The 13,260-nt window shown below is 37.1% G+C and overlaps 1 protein-coding gene across 1 annotated transcript in view; it reads left to right on the forward strand.

The window, feature by feature from the left end:
• The window catches only part of PDZD8 (PDZ domain containing 8), a 54,519-nt gene extending 41,519 nt beyond the window's left edge, over positions 1-13,000 (forward strand). Inside the window, exons 4-5 of the mRNA XM_085064735.1 lie at positions 7,209-7,371; positions 8,433-13,000. Of these exons, the coding sequence (XP_084920861.1) occupies positions 7,209-7,371; positions 8,433-10,606 (2,337 nt within the window). The 3' untranslated portion in view covers positions 10,607-13,000. The remainder of the gene's footprint in view (positions 1-7,208; positions 7,372-8,432) is intronic.
• The last annotated feature ends 260 nt before the right edge of the window (positions 13,001-13,260 follow it).

Genomic DNA, 13,260 nt, shown 5'->3' on the forward strand with positions numbered 1-13,260 from the left:
TTGCCATGAAATTTTATTTTTATTGGTGATATATCCTTATGGTGAAAGTCCATTTTACAGTTAGTAGCTTTTCCAAACTTATTTTGGTTTTGCATGTAAAGTTTTTAATGGTATCAAATTTTTTCTTTCAGGCAAAATAAGCAGAAGAATATATTTTTCAAAGGAATTGTGCAAAAATAGTAATTCGGATTGCTTGTCAACAGGGGTTTTTTATAAGCAGCAGATAGTTTCCTTTTAATTTCTCATTGAAAGTTCTAGTCTCTCTCTCTCACACACACACACGTATATAAATGTACTTATAAATTTACTTATTTTGGAAAAAAAATAACATACACCCCCTTCACCCACCATTCTAGTATATCTAGAACAAATTCATGTTCTTTCAACATGCATGTCTGATAAGTGCTGTTAAGATATTACAAAACGGTGGGGACAAATCAAAATGTTGGTTGAAATTAACTGAGTCAATGTGAACCTAGGAAATGGTGCAAAAACACATTAAAATATTCACTTGAATCTGATATTAAAGATGTGTATATCTTTGGTTTGGAGGAAACATCACAACACGAGTGTGTTAGTTATTGTCATAGAAATCTTGATACAAATTTTGGAAAATTAGCAACTTTAGATTTAAGATTTAGCTTCAATTATGGGAAAAATTAATGTCAGATTTTTATTCAAGGAGTCTTTTATTAATGATTTGAAAAAATTATTTCACAAATCAGTAAATTAATTTGCAAGTTTGTATATGTGTTTTCTATGTTGGTTTCTTAGAATGATGTATTGCTTCTAGCTGTGATGTATACTGGTGTTTTAAATAGCCAGTGTATTATCTTTTACATTACATTTCCATCAATAGTTTTCTAATGAGTGATTTGTAATTAATGCCTCTCTCTAGTTGGGAGGAAAATAAGTCAATTTTCTATGTAGATTTAATTTGATTGCAGAGATTATTTCCTTCATTTTTGTTGTTTGTCATACTGCATAGTCTAGTTATTCTATAAATATTACTACAGCTTTTAATTTTATTTAAACCTTCTGTCAGTGTGTTTCAACATTTCTGAACCCACTAAAGGAAGTACACAGGTTAGATCTGGAGATGGAAGCACATCCATAGATCTGTATCATTACACCTATGTCTTAAGATATAACATACAGTTTGTATAGTACACAGTTTATAATTGATAATCAGGGCATACTTTATTACTGAGTTATTTAAGCATCCCAAGAACAGAGTTAGCTCCTGAATGCCCAGAAAACATTTCTCTCTTTCTGTAATTGGGAGTTTTTTCTGTACCTGGGAAAGGAAAGCTTTTTCTGTCATGGATTCCCTAGTCAAGGTTTACATCAGAACGCATCAGGGGTTTTCCTGCCCCGTGGACAGGAGAGCTGGAGAAGAGGTTGGAAAATACTTCTCCTACATTGGCAGTCTTTGTGGGCTTTGAGGCTGTGTCACAGGGAGAAGAAAAAGATCTACTACTTTTCTAAAGCATAGATTGAAATACTCCCAGAACATTAAAAGAAAATCCTTTCTTTTTCTTTTTGTCCAGTGTTCCTAAGGAGCAAATAGTGAGTTTGGCAATTGCTGTTTCCTTTCACTGCCTCTTCTCCCCTGTAAATAATCTCACAGTCACTTTGCTGTGCAGGTCATATATAATAACTGCACTCAGTGATAGGGTTGAAAAAAGCAATAATACTAAAGTCCATGTTTTAAAGATGTTTGCCAAAAACCTTTTTTCAATAATACAAATATCTGAGTCTTCAGAGGAGAAGAAACTGCTTCCCAGTTTTGGACTTTAATGTTTTGGGGGTTTTTGACATGAAATATTCCTTCCTCTCCTCTCAGCGTGCGGGGCTGTCTGGGAGAGTATAATAATTTACAGACATATTCATAGACATTTTCACTTCTTTTTCCTCAAAACACATTAGACCATACCTTGCAAGAATACCTAAGAACCTCTTCAGCAACTCCGATGATTTGGTTAAAAAAAATATTTTTATCTGTAGTACACCACTGACGTTGGTTCAGTTTCTGCTACGTGGAGTGTGTTACATACCCCTGATAGGGAATAAAAAGGATTTCAAAAAACAGTATTCTTTTAGCTGATGTAAAGTCAGTAAAATAACACTAACCTGTAATCAAGCTTTTCTTAGCATTTATTCAAAAGTCGGTGACACGCTTACTAAAATCTAGTAAAGGTTTATTTTTTTAATGCTTATGAATAGTTAAGCAAATATAGAATATTAGTTACAGTGTAAAATTAAGCTTTAAAAAAAACAATTTCCTTTTTCGTCTCTGAAAATCTGCAATTTGGTTTTAAAGCAAAAGTCTTGTGCTGTAAGTATCCTGCTGTGGCTTAATTTTGTGACTTTTTATTTTTGTATGCACCTAATAGTTCTTAAAGTTTAGCTGATTGATGTTGCACCGTCAATAAGAGATTGTCATACACACACAGATGTTGTAATCTCCGTATTTAATAATGGACATTATTTATTATGTCTTGTCCTAGAAATTGTGAATAGAAGTGCTGTGTCTAATACTGACTTACTTTCTAGTTATGAGATTACAGAATTACTGGTGACATTCTTACCTCTCAGTTAAACAATAACTTCATAGGTACAGTTTTGCAATAAACAGTAAATGAGATGGCATCAGATTTTTGCCTATAAAAGGGATGTTAATTTATCATCCCATTGTAAATTATTTCAGACTGATAATTTAATGAAGCATTTGAAGATTAAAACTGCATTGTGTTTTGACACTCATGTAAATATTTGGCCCTTTAAATGGTATTAAAAAGCTATAAACTTCTGATTAATCACTGCGGAGCTCAGTATTGGTATGTTTAAAAAGGTTTGGAAAAATTGATTTTCACTGACATTCAACTGCTAGGCTTTCAGAACAACAAGGCTGAGGCAAGGAAACGCTGTGAGACACAAGATAATTTTCTCCTGCATTGTGTTTCCAGAGCATCCATCCAATATTGAACTGCAAGTGGCAGTGGGGTTGTGCTCTGTGCTGGCTCATGCACTGCTGCATATAAACGAGCTAGAGCCTGTGCTGTGAAATCAATGCTTATGTACTTTGTCGTGTAAAAGTCAAGCATTCACAGCTCCATATCAAAATGTTCTATTAATTTAAAGTTAATGGATGTCTTGTGTCGTCTTGTTTTGGTTTTGGGTTTGGGGCTTTTTTTTTAATAATAAAACATTAAGGGAATTACTTCCTTTTTTTTTTTTTCCCAGGGTGGTCATTCCTGTTTTTTAGCATCTTAATCTCAACCAGTATTTAATAAATAGTCCAGGGATTGCTTGCCTTTTTTTAAAAAAGGTATATTTTCTAAATTCTATGATACAGTTTAGTTCTGACTCTTTTCATATAAAATACACTGAATTTAATGCCTGTCACTGACAAGCAAGTAGTAGTATCCGCTTTGTCTTGCTCCTTATTTAAATAACTACTAAGGTTTACAGAAACTAGTAAAACAGAGCTATAATTAGATCAAATTAAAATAAACTTGCTTTAATATGGTATAGTTAATTGGTTGAAATTTCCCTTTCTCCTAGGCACAGCTGTTAGTTTTCTCCCTTGCAGCAAGATTCATTGATAATAAATGTCCTTTCATTATCAACAATTTTTCTTCTAACCTCTGTGCCATTTAGCTGATTTTCATCCTCCTCATGTTTCATGTTCCAAGAGGTCTTTGGCTCTTCACATTTATTATCAAGTCTTAATTTGAGGGGGAGGCAAAAAGGCATAAAGTTGCTGTGCTGGGTATACAAAGGTGTTTGGTTTCTGAGTGTACTTGTTGGGGTGTTTGAGAGCTTGAAATAGTCTTTACCTGCATTCAGCATAGCCTGAGATAGTGTGGTGTTACTTGCAGTTGCCGGAGAGAATAATCAAGGAAACTTTTCATCTGGTTTGGTTCAATAAATAAAACCAGTTTACTCCATGAGAAAGCTTGTGCCTGTGCCAAAGTTAATAAAAAGTGGAGATGAACTTTGCTTGTTATGTTCAAAGGCGCTCTCCTTCCAAAAACAGCTTTCCATCAGATACTGCTGGAATATTGGAAGTCTCCCTGCCATCAGTGAATCATACGTGTTGTAATCTGCAGGCTGTGTCCCTGCATGGGAGCCAAATGTTCCGAGATACCTACGGATCTTGGGTCCCAGCTGTCCCTCATTGCTTTCATGTGGTCTCTCCCTGCAGGAGGAGGGAAGGGTGAAGTGCTGGGGATCACCTCAGGGGTTTCTAGTCTTTGCTCTACAGAATATTTGCACTGTTAAGTCATCCGCTGTGTAGTCCTGCTCAAAGGAGTCCTTGGATTCAGAGGGAGCTCAAGAGGAAGAGTCTGTACTGACTAACTCTGTAAGAAAGAACTTTCAGTAACTTTTTTTTTTTCCTTTTTACTGCCTAATTATTCCTTTTCTTCTTATCTGCTCATCATGCACTTTGCCATGATGGCAAGTACCAACAATAGTTAGAGGTCATAGCTACCTTTCTTCAAAAAGTCAGATGCTGCAACACCAGCTCTTCTTTTCCTCCTGCCATTCTTTTTCAGACAAGCCTTGTGACTTTCTAAAGAAATCTTACCACTTTGGGCAGCTCCTTGAATGGATAATATCCAGCTGTAAAAGTAGTAGGTTTGCCTGGGGGTAACTCCTCTGACAGTGCTGTGATGATCACCCTCCTTCAGTAGTTGAGTGTTTTTCTGCTCTGCTCAGAGACTGAGTGGACAAGAGTTACCTCATGTTGCAAACAAACTTACAGCAATGTCTCTTCTGCTGCCGTGCAAAGCTAACAGGATGTCCATTCTGGACAGGCCATGACTCTCAAACATCTTGTCTTGCTAATGAACTCCAGTTCTGGGCATAGAGGTCCAGAAGTAATTAAGATTTCAGAAGAAACTACTGTCAAAATAGATGAATCCCTAAAGGAGTGTAATTAAATGGCCAGAATAACATCATGTTAAAAGGAAAACCATCTTGAGGTTGTTGTTGGGGTTTTTTGCCTTCACTGTTCTGTCTAAGCATCCATTTCTTTCCTGGAATTCTCTCACTAAACTGCTTTCTACTTCAGTGCACTAACAAAAATTAGGGGGAAAAGTGGTTATAATTTGTTTTTCAGCCCTTTGTAATTTTCATGTTTGTCAGCATTCCTTAAATGCGAGTTTACTTCCTGATCTTCATTATGATAGTTCCTCTTCTATTCAAACACAGCGATTTGGAAATCTTTTTTTGAGCTTAATCACTTAGAGCAAGACTTACAAAGGAACCATCATAGAAATACTGAGATTTGAGTACTTGGACTCGGAGCAAAGCTCAGAAATAATGGTTTCCTCATTGTTTGATAAGAATGTGCGGTTATATTATTGTGATCTTTGGATGTTGTTTTTGTTGCAGCTTTGTGTGCTGCCAAAGCAAATTCATGTCATTTGTGTTTTTGACAGTTCAGATATTCAATTAGTGTTGTTTGAAATTGCAGTAATTGTTCATGTTGTTTCCATACAGCACATTGCAGCATTTGTGAATTGCTAGCTTAAAGCTATATTGCATATAAATAAAGGACTAAAGCGCAGAAGAGCAATTCTTAAAAAAAGAAAAAAAAAAAAAGTTTGTCTTCTTCCACAGACATTTCTAATACTTCTTTGTTTCTTAACATTTAGGAGTTTATTATTTAAATTTTTTGAAATTCAATTATGTAACAGTGGTTTTGTTGTAAATGAGGATTGCATTTAAACAAACAAATGAACAAAAATCAACCCAAAAGCCCCATCGGGGTTGTTTCTGTAGGCAACTATTTATTTGCTTCGTTCTGGAATAACCTTAAATCTTGGAACTGCAATTAAGCTTGTATTGGTCTTGTTATTCTTACATACATTAGTGGGTATTCACAATAGAAATTTATGAAGAAAGAGTAGGTACCTGTGGGAAATGCAGAAGATAGTGACAAAGCTTAGAAAGTTAATGCAAGTCTGCTTCTTCAAACTCTGTGCTGTTCTTGAGCAAACTGCCAAGCATTTTAATTTCTGTAAAAACTGAACTACAATTAACAAAAACACAAGAGGTGGTTCGATTAAGATTATAGGATTGCAGCCAAAGAGAGAGGCAAGAACTGTGCTAAGTCATCCACTTGGTCTGTGGAAAGCCACTGCACAAACTGAATAAATTAACACATCCTCCAAAGAGGAGGCTCAACCCTGACAGTTCAAACATCCACAATTGAATAGCAACCAAGTAAATGCAGAAGGATGGAGGAGAAGGCTGTCCACCTGAACTCAGTAAATTGAAACCAAATAGAAAATTTCCTGTGGAGGTTTCTACCCTGTCTGCCTCTCTGTTCTTGGGAATCAAAAAAGCAAATTAAATTTCAATCCTTGAAGCTGAAACATATGAGCTCCCCTTTCAAATAGAATATATGTTGATGGAATGATGGTAGATAGTATTTGAAATAGTCTAGAAGGAATCTGCTGTAGGGGAGAAAAGGATATTGTTAAATTCATTAAGGACCAGTTTTATTAAGAAAAAAGTTGCCAAAGATCTCAGACACTGAGGTCTGCAAACAATTGATCACTACCTAGATCTGTGCAGGAGTCATTTGAAACTCTACTATAGAGGTTGCACCTCAGTTCTCTTTTTTCTTCCCCTTTCTTAGAAGAAGATATTTGAGATTATTGATGTAAAATTTAAATTGTATCTGTTTTGCAAAATAAGGAGGAGGGAGAGGGTTTGAGTCTTTGAAGAAACTTTTTAGGTTTTTGTTAACTGAGATTTGTTCTAAATATACTTCAGCAATGTGTGAGTACATAAGAGTTTTGTTGCTCCAAACTCCCTTTTGCACAGACTGCTGGAGAGCTGCTCATAGGTTTTATAACACAAATGGGGTATATTGAAGGTGATACCTAGACAGATGGTACAGTGCTCCTAATGAAATGGGTAATGAGGTTGTGTTCAGTTGTAGCTTTTTTAGGACTGGGGCTTTTTGTGAAGATCTCCAAAGGTGTAAACTTAGTTGGCAGACAATCAGTTAGGTGAACTCAGTGGATGTCCTAATGTGTTTTTTTAATAATAATTTGTTTATAATAATGCAAATTTTATAATTGATTTAAATTCTGCTTAAGTCCTATAATTTTATTTAAATTATCATTGGTATCTTTGAATCCTTGCAGTCAGCATTACTGAGACACTTCTGACTTCTTTCTCTGCAGGCAGAACTCGTGAAAGGGAATCTGCAAAGCGTTGGGCTCACGCTGCGCCTTGTGCAGTCCAAGGAGGAAGATGCAGGGCACGTTGTCATCGAGACTGTGACTCCAAACTCACCTGCTGCAGCTGCTGACCTCCAGCGAGGAGACAGACTGCTGGCAATTGGCAGTGAGTGATATGTCAGCTTTCACAATAAGGGTTGTCTTGCAAACGGGGAGGACATGTCTGTATGCAGCTCAACTAATCCCCCTTTTTAGTAATTACAGTTGTGCCTGGCACTCAAAAGCTACCATTTATGAATTTATGGTCACTTAAGGTCTTTGTTTGCTTGATTTATTTTCTTGCATATTCATTTACTCCTTCGTAGGTGAAAGCCAAAATAAGCTTGAATAAACATTTGGCAACAACATTAAAAACAAGCAACAATAAAACAAAACAGTAAAACGCCCAGCCAAAACATTAATGTGGCTGGGCTAGCAGGAAGTTTAACCTTTTACAGAGGTTTTACAGACCAGAGCTTAAAAACTGCAACAAGTTCTTTTGCGTGGGTACTGCCTAAATAGATCCCCAATGCAATACTCCAGTGGTTTAAAAGGGTTTTCAGTTGCTTCAAACAGATAATCGATGATTGATTTAGAACAAAGGAGAAGTCATTTTTACATGATCCCCTTCATGACTTCATTTGGACTGTGTGCTCGTTAAGACATTTTAGGCTTGCATGTAATTTGGAGATCTGTCAAATGGCTCTGAAAGTTCTGCTATGGAAGATAGTTTAGCTCGCTCCAGCCACACTGATAATGTAGCATCAATGTAGCCCATATTTTATTAGCATATTGGAACTATTTTCTTTTTTAGCTTGCTTCTGTTTTAATTATAACTGTATTTAAAGATACCAATTTTTTGAGTCCTTTGTTAAATGTATGCTGCTGAAAAGTCCAAACTTACAGTAAGAGCAAGGCTAAAACAGTTTCCATATCAAATCAGCACTACTCTGTAAGATTACAGTATTATTATAAGCAGCAAACCGGAGTATTTATGTAATTATTTTTTCTAGCTCCATATTTGTAGGAATAAAATGGAGAGAATCCATCTGTTTACATTTCAATTAAGCTCTTCTGTCATAATTGACTTCCTTTGTTACTGAGCAACAATGTGTTTGTTGACTATTTTTGCTCATTTAGATTGCTATCATAATTAGACTTTAACAATGTTTGTCTTTTTTTTAATAGGTGTTAAAATCACATCAACTGTCCAAGTGTTGAAGCTTATTAGACAGGCTGGGGACAGAGTTTTAGTCTTTTATGAAAGGCCTGTTGGGTATAATCAGCATGGCTCAGCACTACAGGATGGATTTGGACAACTGGAGGACGCTGCTTTCTTGGCACAGGCAGAAGATGACCAGAGCAGTTTAACAGCTGATGCTGATAGCAGAGATTTTGATTCAGAATTTGAAGAGTTAGCTTGCGATACGCCTGACCAAAAAGAAGATCTGCCAACAACTCCGAGTCCCAAACGGTCAGTGGTAATTCTTGCTGCTGCTAAACCCCTTGGAACTATATCTCCCATCCTGAATCGAAAACTGCATTTAGGAAATTATCAGGCAGCATCAAAAACGCAACAAAAAGATGGCGCTAAAGTGGCAACAGCTAAAACTGTTGAGGTTTCAGAAGCATCACAGCCGTTGGGGAAACAGTCACAAGGATCCAGTACTAAGCCTCCTGTGCCACCTAGGCCACAAATAAAGCCTGTTTTGTCTACTAATGATAGCCAAAATGCGTTAGAAACTGCAAGTGTATGTTCTGATAAACCAGAGAGGCCACCTCCACCTGCAAATAATGGAGAAAAATCTACAGAGAAGCTAATTAAAGTTAGCGATCAGATAGAAGACCCGACAGTATCAAAAGTAGTAACAGCACCAAAGCAAGATACATTTAAAGATGGACTTACAGAAAATGCACGTAGTTACAAAGATAATGATGATTATCGAACATGGGAATCACCAGAAATTCCTTATAAAATCCATCACGGCCGATGGCCAATGACAAGAACATCCTCCTGTCTATTTGAAGTAGAAAAATACCATAAGTACCTTAATGTTGCACTGTGGTGCAGAGACCCTTTCAAAGCAGGTGGTTTTATCTGCTTAGGATATGCAAGCATAAAACTTGAAGAAATTGCTTTAGATTGTCTAGCCACGGGCTCAATGGAGTTTATTAGAACATTTAAACTGGATCCTCCTACACCGAAAGCCGCAGTCACCAGAACAGCGTTGCGGAGTTTGACAACCCATAAAGGTTTCAATGAAAAATTCTGTTATGGTGATGTAACTTTACAATTCAAATACTTAAAAGAAGGTGAAGTGGATGATACAAACATGCTTCTGGAGAAAGAGAGGGAAGAAGAAGAAGCTCGTGCCCTGCAGAAAGAGGATCCTGTCTTCGGACAAGTTGTTACAGAGAACAAGCATAACTTTCAAGATACTCAGTTTCAGAATCCGACTTGGTGTGATTATTGCAAAAAGAAAGTATGGACTAAAGCAGCTTCGCAGTGCATGCTCTGTGCTTACGTTTGCCATAAAAAATGTCAAGAAAAGTGTTTGACGGAGATGCCCTTTTGCGTAGGAGCTGAAAAGCGCCTCGATCGAACTGCGGGCACTAGCAGAGCAGAGGGCCAGGAGATCCCCCCAGCCACATCCACTCGGGTTGATTCCGAGGCCAAGTCTGCTAACAGAACCACAGGTCTGACCAGGCATATCATCAACACGAGCACCCGCCTGCTGAACCTCCGGCAGGTCCCCAAAAGCCGCCTGGCCGAGCAGGGGGCAGAGGTGGCCGAGCCTTCGCCGCGGCACACCCCGAACACGTCTGACAACGAGAGCAGTGACACCGAGATGGGTGGGCCAGGCAGCCCCTCCAAGCGGGCAGGCACTGGCATCAAGCTGGTCAGGAAGGAGGGTGGCCTCGATGACAGTGTCTTCATTGCTGTGAAAGAAATCGGCCGTGATCTCTACAGAAGTTTACCCACTGAGGAGCGTTTTCAGAAATTGGAGTTTATGTTGGATAAGCTGCAGAATGAAATAGACCAAGAGCTGGAAAATAATAACTCGCTTGTTAAAGAAGAAAAAGAGGCAACCGACGTAAGGAAAAAAGCCCTGATTGCTGCTGCCCTGGCTAAGTCAGGTGAGAGACTGCAGGCCCTCACCCTGCTGATGATCCACTACAGGGCAGGCATTGAGGATATAGAGTCCTTGGAGAACATGTTCTTAGAGAGGCAGTCCAAAAAAGTGACTAAAGATTTCGAGGAATCCATTATAGCAGAAGAAGTGGATAGCGAAGATGGCAGTCTGACAGAGGCTCCGACATTGAACATCATATCAGAAGAACCAGTTGATCCACCTCTATGAGTAAACTGATATTTACATATTTAGTCTTTGAAGGAATGGACTAAAAGAATACTTTGCACTTAACTCCAAACACACACAAATTAAATTAAAACACTGGTACAATGTGCGTGTCCTGCTTCTCCACAGTTAATTGCTAATAGTGGTTCTTCTCCAGCTACAGCACCATCATTTTGTTAAACTGGCTGGTTAAAACTACATTTTGGGGTTTATATTGGAAATTTATTTTTAATAACTTATTTTTATTTTTTCTAATTATGTAACCTTACCATTTCACATCAATGTGTGTGGTTTCCTTAATGCGTTACTTGCCCCCACTTCCCCTCCCCATATTATTTTTTTTTTCAGCTAGCGTTTTCAATGGGAAACAGGCAGGATTTTCAAAATGTTTGGTTTCCATTGTATGATGAAAACATTATAAGCTTGTTGCATGCCTAAGCTGATGACTGACACAGAAGTCACTGAGGGGCCAGGCTTTTAAGTGTTGATCACAGTTTTATTGTATGTCTTCTAGGTAGTTGTGTATTTTTTGCCAAACATATCATGAAAGCAAACAAAAGGTCTTTCATTTTGTCTGTTATTCATATTTACTGAAGTTACTATTGCATATCATTTGTTTTCCATGTTTTTGTTAAATACAAGAACTTTTTGTAGTTTGTAATTAACACAAAATATAGTAATGCTATGCTAAAAAAAATCCTCCTTAGAACTTTGGACTGTTGTTAGATATCAAAGTATAAACTGGTATCTCATAATAATTTAATTGGGAATATTTTCAAGATAAGAGGCTCGTTGCCTTCCAGAACAAAATCTTTGTGATGTTGTATTATCTGATAGCCTGATAAAGGAAAGTTGTTCTTCACAAGAGTTGGAGGTTTCATTGCATTCTGTGAAAAAGCATGTAATGATGGTGTAAGTAATATAAAGAAATTAATATTTTGCTGCAGACTATCATTTTGGAAAGCTTAAGGTGCAAAATACAAAATAACTAAACGTTCTTTCAACACTTCTGAGTAATCATAGAGTGGTAAGTTGCATTCAGCTTCTCAGACAGAAGATACAGTCTGAGCAGAAAGATCACCTTTGTCAGCAAAATGTCTTATAGTGTATATAACATGTTTTATTTGAGTCAATATGTGAGTCCAGTAGAGATGAGGAAGAAGTTCAGCCAGCTGCTTTTGAAAAGAACTGTCTGGTCTTGTGCTATGTGTAAACTGTGGATCTTAGCATCACCTGGCTAAGGCCATTGTTCTTATTTATTTCCTGTAAACATGTCTTTGTTTCATCTTCTGTGTATAGAAATTTTGTATAAAATATCATCTTTATTTTAGGTACTGCGCTAGGTACTCGTATCATTATCACTGGTATTGCTGGTAGTAGGAAAAAAAATGCCTTTGTGGGAGTGGAGTTTGAGATGGTAAAATAACTCCTTTAGGTTTTGAGGTCATCTATAATGTACCTCTCCTTTAAATTTGCTTCTTGGTTTAGTTTGTGTTGGGCAAAATTAAGAAGCAGTGGTTTTCACCATGGAACAGCATACTTGTGCTTCTTAACAAAATGGTTACTGCCAGTCATGCAACTACTTGCACTTTTTTGTGAGCTCTGGGCAAGTTGATACTACTTAGTTGATGTATGGAAAACACTATCCATGCTAAAACAGGCATGTGACACACTTTGAAATTAAGCTTCAGCAAATAATCGCACAAAATTAGCTTCCCTTCTTGTCTAAAAGTTATTTAACCTGTACTTGCTTGAGATGCATATTAAGACTTCCCCACTCCATTTTCTCAGCAGCTTACCATTGGTGGTGATCTGCGTTCAATCCCATCAGTTTTGCTCTTACAGACTACTATAGAGGTTTTCAAATATATCCAAGTGCTTCATTTAAGCCCTGGTGCACATGAAGGAGCTGTGAAAACAATGCAAATACTGATTTCAAAAACACATTCATGGTTTTAAATTGACCCGTGTGACACGGTGGGTAAGAAAAGCTGGATATCGTTTTCCTCGCATAGTGTTGCTAATGATGATGATTGTAAGAGGTAAATTAAATGTAGTGCAATATTTTTAAATATACCGAATGGGAAAAGGGCAAAATAGTTGTATTTTAGAGAGAAGAAGGAAAACAGAAATTCCTATCTGGCATTATTTACAATAAACAGTGAATCTCGAGGGGGAAATTGTAATACTACATTCCTGATGTAATCTTTGCTTCGTGCTTGACTGTAAATAGCTGAAAATAAAGAATACCACAGAAAACAAGAATATCTTGACTTAATGATATCTGAATAGGTGGCAGCTACACACATTTGCAGAAGACCTGCCTAATATGATTTTGTTGGCTATTATTTTATCATGAGAATAAGCTTTAATAAAATAGTTTTGCTAAATTATCAACTTCTTTGCATTGTGTCAATGATTTTTAAACATTTCTATTGCAGTAGCTTATCATCTAAAGCCACCACTTAAAGGAAGGATCTTCAGGGGAAAAGCACATTTTGCATTATTTAAAACTACTGATTTCTGGATTAATTGGGCTGAGAAATTTTAATAAAAAGCATCTGTGGAAGTTTCCAAGTGCAGAGGAAGATAAGCAGTGGGAGCAAATGAACTAAGTGTCTTTATCACAACTAAAGTGACTCAGATCGAAGTATACA

Source organism: Lichenostomus cassidix, chromosome 6 (genome assembly GCF_008360975.1).
Source record: "Lichenostomus cassidix isolate B80296 chromosome 6, HeHo_3.0, whole genome shotgun sequence".
In the NCBI taxonomy this organism is placed as follows: Eukaryota; Metazoa; Chordata; class Aves; order Passeriformes; family Meliphagidae; genus Lichenostomus; species Lichenostomus cassidix.